Here is an 18,594-nt window from a genome sequence, read left to right on the forward strand (position 1 = left end):
AACTCCCAAACATACAATCAGGTATACAAATTTTTAATTTTTAATTTTTTAATTTGAATATCGAAGTACAATAGTTATCAATATGTTTATTTCTCTAATTATAAAATTATATTAAAATTACACATAATGGGAGTATATTTTTATAAAATATGTAAGAAATAGTAAAAAAATAAAATAAAGTAAAAATAAAAATGTAATAAAACATAGGATTTATTTAACATTAACCCACCAAACTTACAATCATAACAAATTATAACAACCGACTGAAGTAAACAAGACCCAAAATCAAACACACCACAACATGGCCTATAACCCAAACAGCCTTCCTTACAACAATCCTACAATTTATTCATCACAACACAACAACACATAAACTTCATACACACACAACCAACAACCCAAACGCCGCCGTCCGGCCGCCGTCAGTCGGTGCAGCACCGGTACATGAAGTACTTCTCCATCGGCTTACGGCACTCGGTACACACCACCATTTCCGGCACGTCTTCGATCCCCGGAAGCACGAGCCGATTACAATGCTTCGTTGTGTGATGTCCCCGCAAGTAGTCGTTAAGCGCCGCCACAAACCCCTTTTCTCCGGCGACCTCCGACCACTCCCTAAACGCCGTCAACGCCTCCATCATCGCCTCCCCCTTCCCCCGCGCCATCTCGCCGTCCCCGATTTCCGATCCGTCGAAAAACACGGCCCACCCCTGCCCCTCGTCGCCGACGAACGTCAGCATGTTCATCGCCTCAGCAAGAATCCCGTCGCCCGGCCGGGTCTCTGTTGGGATAGTCCCGCCGTGACGTAGCCTTGAGTGCATCATGCTCTCGATCCGCGCCCAGAAGAACCACGCCGTCGTAAAATCGCTCACGCAATGTCCGAGTCGCTCCCTCGTCACGACGTCGCTGAGCCGTCTCGTTCGCTCCCTCGTCGCGCCATTCCCGATGTACGCCATCTCGAGCCTTATCTGCGCCGCGGCCGCGACGCTGCGGGTCGTCTCGACGAATTTCAGTATCCAACCCTCGTTCTCGCCGCCGTATAAACAGATTATCGGGCTCGGTTCTTCGTTCGTCCATGACATGATTACACCGTCAATACTGTCGATCACGAGCCCAAAGCTCCACGTCTCGGCGTCCCACAACGACGACTCCTTCGAGTCGCTGAACGGGTACGCCGAATTCCCCCAAATCCGAACCATGTGGACTGCGTTCGGGTTCGCGACTCTCCCCTGAGGATCCAACGTGACGACGATCAGTTTCTTCGAGTATCGCCACGCCTCTTTGATGTACCGCGCCACCGCTGGCTCGATCATGCTCGGGTGCTGCAGCATGTTCCATGACATCATCGATCGAAGCTCGTCGAATCGGTGCTCGAGTTCCTCCGTCATAGACGTCGCGTTTTCGACCAACGGTAGCCACACAATATCGTAATTAAGCTCCGGTCGAGCCCTCGACTCTAAATACATGCCGTCGAGTAATCGAATCTCGTCGTGCGAGATCTCGAGATCGGATATCAGCAGCAGCACCGTCTTCCCTCTCAGAGCTTCAACACCGACCTGTGTTTTTTCTCCGGCGTAAATCGCGTAACTAAAACAGAGGTACATTGTAATGAACATACCTTCGACTTCTTTCCTGCGCCGGCGACGAGTGGAGGCTGATCATCCCTCGAGTAAATCAGCTGCTTCAGTACGCGCTGGTTGTCGAAATGAGGCGTCGTTTGGAACAGATTAACGATCGCTTGGAAGTACTCGTTGTGCTTCTTCTCATCTGCAAAAATTTCGACTCTTTCGTTAGATTCGCCGCAAGAAATTCGCTTCGGTTTTTCGATTTTACGTACCAATGTATCGATTGCAGAGGTTTAACTGTGTCTTGAGATGTTTTTGGATCGTCGACAGCCGTTCGACCAAGCTCGAGAGCTCCCAAGTTTCGGCAGCCATCGAAACCGTTCTGTGAGTATTCGATCGATCATCGACAAAACCAAAAAACGATCGAAAAGATTTTCGTGACTTACTTGCTAGAAGACCCGAGAATTTCGATGACTTGCGCGGTGCAGGCCACAAGGCTTCGAATGATCCAATACACGGCGAGAGGGACCGACGCCGTGGCCTCGGCCAAGGGCTTCGATTCCTCCGTAATGTATTTCGACGGGAGCTGATTGAACTGCGACACACATCGGGTTAGCTCCAACGAAACTTTGACGAGATTGTTGATCGTATCGAATCGTGACTTGATTGAGTTCGAGTTCTCGAAGATGTCGACGAGCTCCTTGAGTACGGCCACGGATTTCGCCAACGGATCGGTTGTGAAGTTGTTCGCAATCAGCCAAAATTGGCCGTAGTTGGCCGAGAACGACGCCAATGCCAACACGGCCTTCGCATCCCAAGCGTATCCCGACACCATGTTGAGTATTTCCATCGTTGACGCATTGGCGTCTAATCCCGAACATTTGCAAGAGAACTAGAAACACGACCGTGTTACATAATACTCTTAAACGTAAAAAATGAAGGCAAAATTGATCATAATCGACCTGTGGTTTGAAAAGTCACCACCATTCAACTTTATAGTTTAAAAACTGCATTAAATTTTTTCGTACTTTCTCCGTCCCAATTCAAAGTAGCATTTTTACAATTTTCGTCTGTCTCATTTCAACGTATATCTTTTCTATTTTAGAAAAAGTAATCATACATTAATATCAAAATAACTTTTATTTAAATTACAAACATACTATTACACATACAATTACTTTTTATATATAAAGTCAAATAACAAGAATGTCAAAAACTCTTACACACATCCACTAACTAATAAAATAATACTCGCTCCGTCCCAAAACAATAGTTCCATTTTGCTATTTTCGTCCGTCACAAAACAATAGTCTCATTTCTATTTTTGGCAACAAGCTTTCCACCTTTTTATAAAATTATTCCTACTTTTTCACAATAATTACATAAAGTAGGAGCATTTTGGTCTTTTAGAAATATTTTTACAACAACTATTAATATAATACTATTATTCCTTAATTCTTGTGTCAATTTCAAATGTTTTTATTGTTTTAGGACAGAAGAAATATTACTTTTTAATCTACTACAAAACTACAAAAGACCCATTTGATTTGGGACATACGAAGTATTTTAAAAATTACTATACAAAATCTCTTTTTAATAGTTTTGTACAATATTTCTGAAAACACAAAGAGCCTTGCGTCATTTTAGGAAATTATGTGTAGTATTTTTAAAAATAAGATGAACTCTTATACAAATTAGTGCAGACTTTTCAAATTACAAGTGAATTATAAACAATTTTGCCAAAAAAAATTAGATATTGGCCATTGATGCGAACCTCGCACGAGATCTTGCCAAGCAAGTAGGCGACGGAGTCGTCGAAGCCATCGACAATGCCGGTGAGGGCGGCGGTCTCCTCGACTACATCGGCGCGATGATTCGAGCCCTACAATCGAACAAAATCAAACGACCGTAAAAAAAAAAAAATAAATAAACGAGTCAAGTCCACGCCATAGCATACATTGAGGACACCGTCGATGCCGGGGGAGACGAGGTCGAGGATGTTCTTGATGATGACGAGAATGGACTCGACGTCGACCTCCCGGCCATCGTATTCGTGCGTCGACTGGACTTGCTTCTTGAGGGCGTTGTCGTCCGCCATTCTCCGGCCGCCGCGCTGCGGCGGCTTTGGGTGGTGGTTGTTCCTAGCAGCGGGTGGCACTACTAGACCGGGTTTAGACATGTTTTTTAATTAATTTCTTTTTGTGTCTTGTGATGAGGATTATGTTTTAATTTCTGTGTAGTTTTTGAGGTTCAAATTTGAAGAGATATATATAGTTGTTTGGGGGGATTCTTTGCTTGTAAAGGGGATTTTCCTTTGTGCATCCATAGCTCTCCATTTTAGCAATCACTTAGCTCCACCAAAAATAGTCTATTTATGGTTTTTTTTATTATTATTATTTTTAATAACATAAAAACGATAATAGTTACTAGTAGTCGAGTGTGTTTTGGATAAACATCTATTAAACCTAATATTTATAGTAAAATACTTTATTTTTGGTCTTTTTGTTTTGTGTATTCGTTCAATGTTTTTTGTTTTAATAATTATAGATTAAAAAAAATAATCATTATATTAATAATACCTTTTCATTGATAAAAAAATTTCAAATACGAATTAATTTGCATCAAATATATATTCAATTCAAATTTTTACTATTTTTAATACAAATCAACTCCCAATCCCACATCCAAACACAAGATTAGTGTGTTTCTTTTGATGAATTTGAAAAAAAAAAAAATTGATTTGAATTTGATATGAAAATAATGTTTGGTGGGATATTTTATAAAAAAAAATAATGTATTTTTTTAAAAAAAACACAAAATCCAAATAATATTCCATTTTTCCTAATTTAGACTTTTTACTCTCAATGCATGTAATTTTATAGCAATTATACTTTTTATTTTTTAATAAAAAAGTATTTCTATATTTTATGCAATCATTACAAAATAAATAAATTTAAAGATAAAAATATACTATATTTTAGCCTTCAGTTGCAATATAATTTATATAAAATACTACTCCCTCCCTTTCGGATATTTTATCCGGTTTACCGTAGACACGAGAATTTAGGATAGATATAATTAGTAAATAATTAAAAATGTATTAGTGAAAATAATTATCATCTAATAAAAATAATTATAGATTAAAATTAAAATAGCTAATTAGTATAATTAAAATTAAAAAAATTATAAATTAAATTTTTTTAAAACAAGATTAAAGTGTATAATTCTTTTCTAGAAAAAGAAAGCGACAAAATAAGTGGGACGAATGTAAATGAAAACATGGACATGAGAAATGGGAGTGATGGAGTAATATATTAAAATTCACATATTAAAAATAAATAGTAAAATATTATACTTCTTCCGTCCCAATACAATGGTCTTGTTTGTCATTTTTGTCCGTTCCAAAACAATAGTCTCATTTCCATAAATAACTATATCACCATAAAACTATCTTTACTTTTTCATTATTATTATACAATTGTCACTACTTTTTATACTAATATACTCACAATGGCAAAAAAATAATTTATCTTTACATTTTACCCACTACTAATATAATATCAATATTTTTTAAATCTCGTGCCCAATACAACAAGACTATACTTTTGGGACAGATGGAGCATAGGGTGTGTTTGTTTGGAATTTCCAATCCACTATTCATCCCATTTTTTTCCCCCAAAAACATCAAATCAAACATATATTTTTTATTTTGTATATTATACTAAAAATCAATTTTAAATTCAAAATATCACATCATACAACTATTAAAATTCAAAATTTTTATTATTCAAATCTCAACTCAAAATCCAAATATTTCGTTTGGAGAAAATAATTGGTTGGGCAAAACGAACCCATTATTTGATCCAAGCAAACATGTGGTTTAGAAAAGGTGTGAGAATTTACCATATCAATTAGAAATTAATTACAAAAAGTAAAAAAGAGAAAAAGAAGAGCCAAAGCAGACGGTGGACTGGATGCTTCTTTCCAATTAAATAAATAAATATATACTAATTGGTTTGTGACGTCATAATTGCATCAACATTTTGCATCATCATAAATCAGTTGGATCAGTTGAAAACAACACACTGCATGCACGCATGCACACTGTACGTAGTTCTTTACTTAGCTTCAACAAAAGCAAAAAAGATCATATATATATAATATTATATAGTATATTATATTTGTTCCAAATACTTTTGCCTTTATTCTAAATATAGAATGTCTATTTATATATATATATACTCACTTCGTCTCATATTTATATATTTATTTGCTTTTTATACGGAGTTTTAGAAATATTAGTATTATATTAAAGTAAAATAGAAATAAATATAAAAAAACTAAATTAATGATATAAATGTAATGACATTTGTGTAATATATTGTGAATTTGAAGGATATTTATAATGATAGGTAGATAGTACAATTACTAAAAATAGAAATTGATATTTTGTTATGAAAAAATGGATAAATTATTAAGGGACGGAGGGAGTACAATATATATATATTTTTTTCTTTTACCTTTCTAGATGCTCAGCTTCTTCCAATTCAAAATATATAATTGTTTGTTTTTTTGTTCTGATATCTTCTTTTTTTTTTTTTCAATTAGTATAATTTTGATAATTTTTTCAACCATTTAGTCTATTTTTTCTTGAGATAATTTTTTATAAAATATATTTATAATGATAAAAAGAGGAAAACACTAATTATAAATAGAGAGAAGATAGAAAAGTTTGGAGATAGCAAAAAAAAAAAAAATCAAGACGGATGGAATTAAATTATAATTATTTTTTAAAAAAAAGAAAAAGAAAATAGGACTAACATATTTTTAAAAAATATATATGAAATTATAGTATCATTTAAAAAGCTACATAAAAAGAAACAAAAACAAAACATGCAATAATTTAAAGGCAAAGAGAGTAAGAAATAAATTATTATACTACTATATATAGTTTGTTCTTTTAAAAGTTTGAGTTTTTTATTTTAATAGTTTAAATATTATATTTTTGTCTGGTAAGGAATAGTTTGTTAGCGCGGGGATGAATTTGTGATTGTGAAGTGGGTTCAAAACCCGACGCCTCCAATTTTGTCTGGCCCTTGCCCAACACCCACCCCTTATTTTTTGTTATTTAAATTAAATAAAAATGTGTATATAATAGTATTAAAATAATTTAAAATAAACAAAATTATATAAAAAAATTAAGTGTTGAATTTATTTTTTCCAATGAAAAAAAATGTGTTATTTTTTATTTCAAAAGATAAATATATGAATATTTACAATATATATATATATATATATATAGTTACAATATATTAGACATTGATGCTTTCCTAATTTATTACTCCATTCATTTTAATTCAAAGTATTCTCTTTTTTTTTTTTTTTTTTTTTGTCTATTTTAATCAAAAGTATCGCTTTCTATTTTTAGTAAAAGTAATCCAATACTTTTAATTTTTATTTAAATAATAAACATATCATTACACGTACAATTTTTCTTATACATAAAGTCAAATTACACACTTACACTAATTATTTATTTTTTAATCTACTACAAAATTTTAATATGTCCTTTCAAATGGGACGAATAGAGTATTTTTAATAAAATAAAAATAATTTACATTATTTTATAAATAAAAAAAATAGAATTAAAAATTTGCCCCCCAAGAAAAAGGCGATGATGTGTGTATATTTTGAGTTTTTTTAGGTTAAACATAAAAAATCGTATTAATAATATAAAAAATAATTTTATGAATAAATACCATATATTGATATAATTACGCGAGTTTATATTTTATTTTTCTAATAATATTTAATGAAATTTGTGTCATTAATTAAAAAATAGTTGGATGAACACATATATATAAAAAAGTTACGATTCAACTCAGCGCACGTAAAATACAGAAACAACACATATCTTTATTATATATAACATGTGTTGTTTTTAATAAAAATATATATATCTTTTGTTTATAATTACAACGTGTACTGTATAAGAGTATATTATATCTTAAAATTAATTTGTGTATATGTTGTGTGAACTTCTATTATGCATTGTTAGTTTATATATTATATTCCCTCCGTCCTATAAATATAGTCTTAATTGAGTTGGACGTGATTTAAGGAATACTGATATTATATTGGTAGTTGATAAAAAGTATGGATAAAAGACTTTTTTGTCCTTGTGAGTGTATTAACGTAAAAAGTAGTGACAACTGTATAATAAGAATAAAAAAGTAGGAGTAGTTTTATGGTGATGTAGTTATTTATGGAAATAAGACTATTGTGTGTTATTTATTAGCACATTGTGTGTTGTTCAATACTAAATTTAACTGAAATTTAAATTCAGCGCTGAAAATGCGGTCATATATATTTCTAAAATTTAAATCAAACTAAAAAATAACATAATCAAAATTGAGCTAAGTACTTTAAACTACTTTTTGTTGTTAGTATTTTATACTTAGTGGATGAGAAAAAGGGATGTTGATTTGATTTGTAATTTCTTTCTATCCATTCATATAGTTCTTATCTTGCATTCTACTCTTACCAATTATTCACATTCTTTTTTTTTCTTTTCATTTTTTTCCCTTTTTCCTATTATTTATATATTTTTTAAAATATTGTCTTGTTAATCTACTCTTTGTTTTATATTTTCTTTTAAGTGTCGTTCCAACAATAAATTTAAAAGATAAAAATAAAAAAATAAAAAAAATCACTTGACGATTGTGCACCTAAAACTTATTTGTGGGACTTTGATTTTGAATTGTGATTTGAATAAAGAAAAATAATAAATTAAACTGAAATAGTTATTTGATGTAATATAATTATGTATTTATGTAATATTTTAAATATAATACTCTCTTCGTCTATCTCTAAGAATAATATATATATTTTGTGTCATTATATTTAACATTAAAAAATATCATTATATTTTTATAATTTTTTGTACAAATGTCATTCTATTAGTATTCCAAGACACTAACGGAAGTATTTTTGCAATTTTTTTTAATATGTACTATGTTTTGATATAATAATTAATATTCAAATATCAACATGCAAAAAATAAATGTTATGGCCGGATGGAGGTAGTATTTAATTTTAATGTAATATTATAAATAAAAAAATAGATGTTTGATTTGATATCTTTCAAAATAACATTTTTATGTAATATTAAAATCAAAACCAAAATTGTACAAATAAAAGCAATATTTAGTGTTAAAAATTTTGGCCATTCGAGGCCTAACCCGATAAGTCTCTCCGACAAATAAATAAGTTGGCCCACTCCGTAGCCCGGTCCACCGGATCGGCCCAACCCTTTAGTCCTAATCCAATCCCAAGCCCAAACGGAGAACTATAAGTTTGTTAGAGTTTGTTAATTGGTTAGTTTGTTAGGAAGGTTTAAATAGAAATTAGTTTTTTGGGCCGAAGAGATTCCGCCGATTTTCCAGTGAGTGATTCCGGTGAGCTTCGAACCCTTTTTCGATTAGCGATTCCGGTGGGTGTCGAGATTTAGAGTGACAAGCCGATCTCCATCTCGAGGCATGGTTACCTTAAGTCATTTTCGCACCATGGTCAACGTATTGTACATATTCTGTTTGGTTGTTTTTTCTTTCCCTAGAATTCATAAATGATTTTGCCTTAATTCTTTTTTTTTTTTTTCATTTCGATATTGTTGATTTGGGTTTATTTTATTTAATTGTTCCGCTATTAGGTTTGTTCGATAAATTCAAAGATTCGAGAATAAATTCATAACATTTATAAATTAATAATTTTCTATATAATACTATATGAATTCTGCATCATTTTTAATTGACGCAATAAAAAAAATATTAGCATAATTATTCGGACATAAGGAGTAATATTGAAAGCAAACAAACCCTTTGTTGTGGGTTTAAATTTTAAATATTAAAATAATTATTTCATATCATATAAATATACTATTAGTATCATATTTTTAAATGTAAAATTAAATGTTAACTTAACATAATAAATAAAAATTAGATATTTAATTCGATATTTTGAAAAAATAAAATTTAAATAGTAAAAAATCTAAAAAAAGTCACAACCACACACATACTATTAAATACTTAATACTCACTCTATCCCATAAATTTATATAAATTTGTTTGAACACTGAAATAAAATAATAATAATAATATTAATATTTCAATATTAAAGTAATGCAGTTAAGAAAGTAAACTTAAAGTTTATAAAAATTTATTAAAAAATTGCTAAATAATCATGGTAAATTAAAAAATATTGATGAATTAATTATTATTTATTAAAATACATAAAAATTATAAATAAATGAAATGATTTACTAAGTAAAATAGACAAAAGAACCATAAAAAATAGTGACATGATTTGAGTTGAAGAAGAGTATTTTATAAAGAGTAAGGGTTTATTTCTTTTTGTTTTTGGTTTGGAGGGCAATTTTTTTATAAGCATATACGAAATTATGTATATAATATAAAATAATAAATATATGTTATAACTATATATTTCCTCCGTCAAAGCTAATTTGTCCACCTTAGTTGAGAAATAGATTTTTAGGTATTGTGTAATTATTAAGTAATTAAAAAATATATTAGTAAAAATAATTATAATATAATAAAAATAATTATATATTAAGATTAAGTTGACTAAATAGTTTAATTAAAATAAAAAAATTATAAATTATGAATTTTTAAAATATGATTAAAATGTATAATTATATTTAAAAAATAAAAGATAAATTATGTGGGACGGATGGACAAATTATGCTGGACGAAGGAATATTAAATTTTTTTTTGAAAAATGTGTTAAGTATTTAAAAAAAAAAACACATTCTAAAACACTAATTTAAAATGAATGGGCCTAACTAGTAATGTAAACCAGAAAGTAGGATGGGCCTGATTGGAAGCCCAATAGTAGAGAGTGACACGTGAGGAGCACGTGAGGGAGAGTTGAAGGAGCGAGAGCGAGACACGAAGCGAAGACAGAGAGTTACAGAGAAAATGCGAGAAAGGATTAGAAGATTAAAGAAATGAATTTCACGTCGTACCGTTATTCTTCGTCACTCTCTACTACCGCCCACCGCCTCTGCTACCCTGCGCACCCTCTCAGACTATCCGTTTCGCACCGCCGCCGCCCTCCTACTCCGCCACTGGCCGCCGCCATCACCGCCTTCTCCACCCGCTGCTACCCTCGCTTCTTCACGAGGAACTGGCTCTTCTCCCGGATGGAGGTAAACGGTCACGTGGTTCTATAGGATGCTTGATTCCTCTTGTTTTTGTGTTCTTTATTCGGAGTCTAGTTGGTGGAAATTGAAGAAATTGGAAGCCGCAGCACCATTAGCGGCTAGAATTGTAAATATATATAGTTTTGTTTATGTATATTTATTTACGTACGATTCATATGCGAAATAGAAGAGTGGAGCTGTTTTGCTAAGATAATTGGAGTGTTCTGTTGATTGCGTGCTGAAAAGAATGTGTGGTTTGAATTTTTTTACAGAAAAAGGCTAAATGTGAAGTTTCTGCTATGGTCTTGTATGTATGTTGGAACGAATATGTAATCTGAAAACCAGTAGGTAGGAAAGGAAGATAGATTGAAAATTAGATGCATTGAAGCAAGCTGTGGATTTAGCGTTTCGTATTGGCCAATCCTCACTAGTCTCTGAGTGAGTGGTTTGGGTTGATTTTGTATATGAACAAGTACTGATGAGATAATTGTATTTTGATTTTGATTTTGTTTAGGTTCTTATGAGCTTCAGTTACTTGCATTTGAAATTTACTGTTTGTTCAGTTTCATGTTCATCTTGTGACAGATCATAAGAAGAACCTCTGTGTTACTTTTTATGTCAACGTTTTATGTTTTCGAACAGCAAGTATGGACTGGAAGCAGTATTAGCAAGAACAAACAATTGGTTGAGCATTTACAGAGCTATGGCGCAGTAAGGTCTCAGAAAGTAGCTGAAGTGATGGAAATGATTGACCGGGCCTTGTTTGTGCCTGAGGGTGCACCGCCATATGTCGACAGCCCCATGCAGATAGGTCACAATGCTACTATTTCAGCACCTCATATGCATGCTATGTGCCTTGAACTATTGGAGAACCATTTGAAGCCTGGAATGTGTGCTTTGGACGTTGGTTCAGGTAGGACAGTTATTTCATTTCATCTATGCTATGAAATATCTAGAAGTTCAGAGAAAATTAGCTTTCTTCTTTGACTTGCATTACAAAATTCATCACTTGAATGCGTTTTTATCAGTAGATGTATTTGCCTGAAATATCATGTTATAGTTATGATTTTTGGGGGGGAGAGAATTTCTTTAGAAAGTGTATTATCTGATTGTTTAATGTATAATTAATCTTGAGTATGCCTGACTGCCTTGAATTTTGTTTGTACCAAGTTTGTAATTTTATTTATTTTATGTTTCCGCCTATCATTGAAGTTGGTGGAACTTGTGGTTGGTAACTAAATTTTGTGCTTGGTTTAACCTGATGATCAGTGTACAACTTGTTTTCAGTCATGATTGTTTTGCGGGATGAGATATTAGCTTCTGTTATTGCAGTTTTTAATCTTGACAAATTTCTATGTATTCTCTTCTGTAGGGTCAGGTTATTTGACTGCATGCTTTGCTGTTATGGTTGGACCGCAAGGTCGTGCTGTTGGTGTAGAACATATTCCCGAGTTAGTTGAATCTTCTATTCTGAATATCCGAAAGAGCTTAGCATCCCCATTGCTTGAAGATGGATCACTTTCAGTACATGTTGGCGGTATACCATTAATTCTCATGTTACACTTTCATTTGAATTTTTAGTTATTATCAAGTATACTGGATCTAGTTTCTGAATCATTCTTGTGCATGTATACATTTCATTCAATTGAATATAAAGGGCATTCTGTTCACCATTGCTGCACTTGTGGCAGAATGATAGACCGTATATAGTTCTTCATCATTTCCCAAGTATAAATAAATATAAGAATGGAAATGGTAGCCATACTTGATACTCCAGTTTTTCACCTCTTTATTGATCGAACAGACTCGTCTAAAACTAGAGTTAGTTTTTGTGTGAATTCACGAAAATTAAGAAAGAGAATAAAGGTATAGCTGTTGGTCCAGAAACTCCTTTTTTTTTTTTTTTTTTTTTTTTTTTCTGTTCTGTTGGTTCAAACAAGAAAATTAGATGTTTGAGGTGAAAGCTACGAGTTTGGACTGAGAAATATACTTTTGATCGAATTATTGGATGAATATACTTATAGATGCTTTCGAGGTTGAAGTTTCACTGCTGTTGACACGGTTGCTTTTCTTAGAAACTGAGGGTTAAATTTATTTTTGTGGCCTTCTCAGTCTCAAATTTACAATGTTCTTTGCTGCTGAAAAGACGAGTAGGTGTTTCAGCATTTTCTGAGAAGATGGATACTTCTTTCTGCATTTTGCAGTTAATTGCTACTGCTTTTGTTGCAGATGGTAGGAAGGGCTGGCCTGAGTGTGCACCTTATGATGCTATTCATGTTGGAGCTGCAGCACCAGAAATTCCTCCTGCACTTGTTGAACAATTGAAGCCTGGTGGCAGATTGGTTATCCCTGTGGGCAACATCTTTCAGGACCTCCAAGTTGTTGACAAGAGCACGGATGGCACACTAACTGTCTATAATCAAACATCTGTCCGTTATGTTCCACTGACAAGCCGGGAAGCACAGATACGAGGCTACTAGTGGTTGGTATTCTCATCAGATACGTAATTGTTCTCATCGCATCATATAATGTTTGATCTCTTTTTTTCATTTGGCTGTTTACAGAAAGTTCTAGAGGATAAGTCTGGATGATATGCATAATGTATATTCTTTGCAATAATGCACAGCATTTCATGGTAATTCAAGAAATCTCCCCATTGTATATACATGTTTGCTCTTACATGTATTTACCTACAGATATTCCAGCTAGCGTGCAATAAATATTGTACTATATTTTCTTCTATCTTCTTTTGATGGTTTAATGTATATCTTTTACTTCACTCCTGTAATCCATTAGCTTATTTAACTCTTACATTTCCTGTGTTTTCTTTGCACATAAGAGAATGAAGAATGGCAGTAATACCTGATGATGACTCTAACATGATACGAGCCCCCGATAAATCATCGTACCTCAGAGGTGTACCTCTAGAATAATAGAAGGTGATTTATTGGGTGTGCATTGGGAGATTGATTTACTTGTAAGTGTTATGGACCCCATAATGTTTTCATAGACATGCTAATCCTCAACTTGGGAAGAAGCATATGTATCATAAATATGCCGATCCTCAACTTTGTGAAGAAGCATATTAACTTGTCATCAAAACTTCAGTTGTTTACCTCTCTAATGGCATAGAGAATTATTATGCAGAGCTGCTAGGTGCAACCCCCCACCCCGAGAGAATAATGCTTTCGAAACCGAACCATCTATAAATGGATTTGTTTAACATTTTAGTCTATGTTGTTAGTGGGGTTGAAGGCTTAGTCTTTTATAGAAAATTTTGTTGTTCTTTGTTGGAGAAGAAAATTACAGTTGTTTGTTTCACCAGTGAAACAAAGGGTAGATGTATAGTTGTAGATATATGTCCAAATCGTCCAATCTGCGAGGTTTGGATTTAAACCCTGATTCTAATTGAAAGAGTGTTATCTAATGTACTTAAAATGACTCGCATCTCAGACTTAGAAAGAGTGCTGTCTCAGTACACAATTTCAATCTCTTTGAAGATGTTTTCAGTTTGCAGATGGATTGTCATCAATCCATTATCTCTGCAATATGAGAAGTCCTCAATTTTCTTGTCTACCTTGCACAAACATGGTTTCATACTTGAATACACTCCAAATAGTCCTGACCCTCTTGCTTTGATTGTCACTGTTGTCTCTTTTAAGCTGCATTCTTCGACTGCCCCTCCCGAGTTGTACATGTTGATTAAGCCAATGGGAGCAAAATGAACATTGTCATTCAACACCTGTTGATTGAACACAATAAAACACTCTTTGTTAGTGCACACAATGAATCTAGAAGAGTGAAAAGTCTGGTCTTCCGACAAGGCTTTCTCACCTTTATAGGGGAGATTGTGAATATTTCACATTTCAGGATGGGTAGAGACACTCCCACAGATTTGCACATAGTCACTCTTCTAAGGCTTCCTGCAACATAGGTATTAGGAATCAGACATTTGCTATAGATGGGGTGATCACTTAGTATGCAGCATTATTTACGCTTGACGCTTAACTACTTTATAGTGGAGTGTAGATGGAAAGAGTGATGAACCTGATTTATATGCATAAACAGCGCATTCTCCGGACCAATGTTCCCCGGTTATATCCTCCAGGGATTCTACGTCAAGGGGACTGACACGGCCTGATATTGATGTATCTGCAGGTGAAGAGTTTTCAACCTGTTTGGGAGGAGCTTCTTTCATCGCCCAAACTCCGGCGCCTTGGCAGTTGAACACACCCACCACTCCGGTTAACTTGTTCAAGTTCCATATCTTGAGCAAGCTGTTGGAATATAGCCTTGAGTTCGTGTATTCGATTTTCAACTAGGTAAAATTAGTAGTTTGTAAGTTTCGTAGCAACTGTTAGGCTGTTCCGAACATCTCTTTTGTAGTTCATTTACTTCTTTTGGACTGATGAACTGTCTTAGCTTTATATAAAAATATAAGGAGCTGACCTTTTTCCATCCATGACTGGATCGATAAATAGACAGTCCCGAGTCGGCCTGCCGGCATATCTGGCCCTTAATATTGATCCGTCGGGTAGAACTAGCTTCCTAAGGATTTTGAAATCATGTTCTCCTGGCTTGTCACTGTAATTGAATGTGGATCATCAGTGAGATGAGTGTAAGTTGTAACTACAATATTATTATAGTATTATGTGAACTGTTTCTTACCTTACGTATACAGGACAGCCGCCTATTGCTCTAGCTGCTCCGTGGAACTCAGCAGTGCCGTGTTTACTCTAAATTGAAGGAACAATGAGGGCCTTAGTATTCATCTAATTCAACGGTATTAGCTTTATTGCATTATGACTAGATTTCTTACATGGAACATGTCCCAGTCAGGCACGACGATCTCGCCTAGGAGAAGGCTATTGAAGGAAACAGATGCTATGTGGAGTGTCTGGAATGTTGGCTCGTTCGGCATGAAATCCTCGGATGCTCTAGCAGCTGCACTCTTGTTTGAGCTAAAGATACGTGGGAAAAAATAAATAAGGTACGTTTTCTTGTCTGAATAAAGACATCTGCAGAATGTTTAGGAATGGGAGATTGAAAGTTACCTGAAAATGGAGTCGGAATTGTGACACATACAGCAGATCAGGTTATTGTTCCTAAAATTCTTCTCCACAGATTCATCAAGGGCTTCATGATACTGTTTGGTGATGGACACTCTTCCTCCATATCCCGACCCCAATGTTGCCAGCACATTCTGGACGTCGACCTTGACGCCATCCACCCCGCTCCCGGCGAGATAGCTGTGCATATCGTTGTAGAATTCAAATACTTTTCGAGGATCTATCAGCCCAACTCCATATTTCTCTAGACTGTCCATTGCTATGTCTCTGATGTTGTTGATTTGTCCAGGTGATTGGATCGGATGCACGAGCTTCGGATCGTACTTCTTCATTGCCTCCGATGAAGGGCTCACTCCTCCCCAGTATCCGGCCAATGCGTGCCACATGTACACGTACCTGGAAGTTTTGGGGATTTTAAGGTATGTTTATTGAGGTAATGAATACATTTTTTGAATATGAAATTTTTACTTGAGTCCGTAATTCTCCTTGATGTCGTGGATTAAGTCTCTGAGATTCGTAGTCGAACCATCTGATTCTGATCTTTTGAACTTATGGTTCTCCTTAATGTCAGTTAATCTGGCGGCGAACCTATCGTATTGTTAGGATTGATCGTTAGTGAAGTGATATAATCTGTCCAGTTCGTGTGATCGAATTAAGGGGCATGAACATACTGTGCTCCTTCAATCGACGGCTGGCCTGCTGTCTGATATTCGTTTTCGGTTTCTTGCCACCCGTCGTCTATGATGAGGAATTTAGGAGAGATCCCTTCATCCTTGAAACTGTAATAATGTTTGGAATTTAGGACATAAGTTTCCGAATTGTGCATGTGAACGAAAAACATCCAATGTTGGTTCGACATGCTAACCTCTGGAGACCGTCTTTGATTCCTTTGGGACTAACTTCTGTGTAGAAAGCGTCCCAAGTGCACCATCCGAACCAATCTAAATGTGCCGGGATCTGTATCGAACTCTTGTAAGATTAAGACTATAACTAACACTTTTTGTAGGACCCAAATTGTTAGTTACCTTCTTGTTTTCAAGGTGGCTAAATGTGCCCGTATGCTTCGCCAATATCCTGAAGAAATTCCGAAGTTAGGATTTACTATCCATTCTTAAACTTCCCGAAAACATCGGGTGTAGTTCAAATGATTTTTTTGAAATAATTACTGTTGATGAATAGCGATAAGTAGAACTTGGATTCCCAACATACTTGATTGAATCCTTGATGAGTTCGAACGGGTTGTCCCCTGAGTTCACAAATACACCTTCCGTCGCCTGGCTGGTCTTCACCTCCGGGTCGCCTAAAAGAACGAATGAGAACAATATGAGTCAAGAAATGGCTAATTATTCTGCATTATAATGCTGCTTTAAAGACGAACCGCTCTCGTAGCAGAACTGGAGATGATTGTCCGCTGTCCCTTGCAGAGTTGCCCGGAAGGCTCGGTCTGCCACGGCTAAGAGTAGTACATAGTACTTATTTTCCGACGAAGATTCCGGAAGAGAATCTTCCTGATCATTGGGGATCCCGAGTGCTGATTCTTCGCCGATTTCCAATAGAAGCATCTGCGTCTCCCCGGGGATGTCGCGGCCGGAATTCCCGACGCGAGGTATCATCCACCATATCTTGGGGATGAACAGACACATGAACCTTGAGTCTCTGTCATAAGTAGGCAAGTAAGCATGATGCTGATTTGATTGGATCAAGGATTTGTTATAAGGGTTGATAAGCAACATTTATACACATTTTTAATATATTTATAATACATCATATGTTATATTATAATTTGGCATTTATTATCTATAAACATATGTTGATCACCTTTATATCATGTGCTGATTCGGTCAAATTATTTAGATCAGCACGACACAGGATTTGCCGCCAACTATTATAATATGAATTAACAATATATATAGTGTTGATTTTATTTTACCGGAGGAGTCCAAGGTCGAAGATATGGCGGGAACTGGGTGCGACGGAGGTGGCTCCGATGAATGTGGAGCCGGAAGCGGCCGGAGAAATGAGGACATTTTTGGGAACTCCGGTTAAGACAACTTTGCCGCGGACCATGAGGCAGCCGCCATTAGAGATAACAGTGTCTGCTGTAATAGTCATGTATAGAGAAATAAAAAAGACAAGGATGGATGTGTATATTGGTTGGTGGGTGGCAACAAAGGAGGAGGAAATAAATAGTAGTAGTAATAAAAAGAGAGGTTAACCGTTAACGAGTGGATGCATTAATGGCGTGGAGAAGTAGGGTTTATATAGGAAGGGAGGAGAATAATAGAGATTAGAGAGCTATATGCATAGGTAATGATGAAAGCCAATGGAAACAAAGACCCATTGGGTGACTGACGTGGAAGTGAGTCATCCATCGGTTTGCCTAGTTTCATTGTTATTGTCATTGTCGTTGTCAATGCGTTCCCTTTGCTAGAATCATCCATAGATTACTACTACTTCCGTCCCATATAATTTGTCACATCCGTCCCATATAATTTGTCTCTATCTTTTATTTTTGTTCGTTCCACATAATTTTTCATTTCTATTTTTAAAAATATAATTATGTACTTTAATCGCGTTTTAAATTTAAAATTTTATAGTTTTCTTAATTTTAATTAAACTATTTACTTTATCTTAATCTTAATCTATAATTATTTTTACTAAATAATAATTATTTTTACTAATACACTTCTTAATTACTTACTAATTATACTTTATCTAAATTCTCGTGTCTACGGTAATACAC

At 34.5% G+C, this 18,594-nt stretch overlaps 3 protein-coding genes across 10 annotated transcripts; 1 reads left to right on the top strand and 2 right to left on the bottom strand.

Annotated features, from left to right (window-relative positions):
• Positions 1–204: 204 nt before the first annotated feature.
• LOC127252872 (protein SIEVE ELEMENT OCCLUSION B-like) lies at positions 205–3,810 on the bottom strand. Its single transcript, XM_051277234.1, has 6 exons — positions 3,523–3,810; positions 3,340–3,447; positions 2,012–2,457; positions 1,838–1,947; positions 1,619–1,767; positions 205–1,556 (listed from the first exon to the last, which is right to left on the bottom strand). The coding sequence occupies exons 1-6, from the start codon at positions 3,742–3,744 to the stop codon at positions 423–425; spliced, it is 2,169 nt and encodes a 722-aa protein (XP_051133191.1). The 5' UTR covers positions 3,745–3,810; the 3' UTR covers positions 205–422.
• A 6,713-nt stretch (positions 3,811–10,523) lies between these two features.
• LOC127252873 (protein-L-isoaspartate O-methyltransferase 1-like) lies at positions 10,524–15,073 on the top strand. 8 transcript variants are annotated; one of them, XR_007839161.1, is made up of 7 exons: positions 10,524–10,788; positions 11,368–11,695; positions 12,155–12,319; positions 13,012–13,264; positions 13,347–13,417; positions 13,622–13,759; positions 14,941–15,073. XR_007839161.1 is itself a non-coding variant. In XM_051277236.1 (5 exons), exons 1-4 carry the CDS (start codon positions 10,588–10,590, stop codon positions 13,260–13,262), a joined length of 945 nt encoding a protein of 314 aa, XP_051133193.1. In that variant the 5' UTR covers positions 10,524–10,587; the 3' UTR covers positions 13,263–13,264; positions 14,941–15,068. The 8 variants fall into 8 exon arrangements, 3 of the variants coding, with proteins under 3 accessions (XP_051133193.1, XP_051133194.1, XP_051133192.1); XR_007839160.1 differs by lacking the exon at positions 13,622–13,759 and having other exon boundaries at positions 14,941–15,063; XR_007839159.1 differs by having other exon boundaries at positions 10,525–10,788; positions 13,012–13,417.
• LOC127252871 (probable galactinol--sucrose galactosyltransferase 2) lies at positions 14,085–18,322 on the bottom strand. Its single transcript, XM_051277233.1, has 14 exons — positions 17,782–18,322; positions 17,230–17,507; positions 17,061–17,151; positions 16,877–16,925; positions 16,717–16,808; positions 16,523–16,630; positions 16,320–16,439; positions 15,837–16,247; positions 15,602–15,743; positions 15,451–15,518; positions 15,232–15,366; positions 14,830–15,059; positions 14,617–14,705; positions 14,085–14,524 (listed from the first exon to the last, which is right to left on the bottom strand). The coding sequence occupies exons 1-14, from the start codon at positions 17,961–17,963 to the stop codon at positions 14,255–14,257; spliced, it is 2,265 nt and encodes a 754-aa protein (XP_051133190.1). The 5' UTR covers positions 17,964–18,322; the 3' UTR covers positions 14,085–14,254.
• Positions 18,323–18,594: the final 272 nt, after the last annotated feature.

The sequence above is a fragment of the Andrographis paniculata genome, unplaced genomic scaffold (genome assembly GCF_009805555.1).
Source record: "Andrographis paniculata isolate CXL003 unplaced genomic scaffold, ASM980555v1 Contig49END, whole genome shotgun sequence".
NCBI classification, from domain to species: Eukaryota; Viridiplantae; Streptophyta; class Magnoliopsida; order Lamiales; family Acanthaceae; genus Andrographis; species Andrographis paniculata.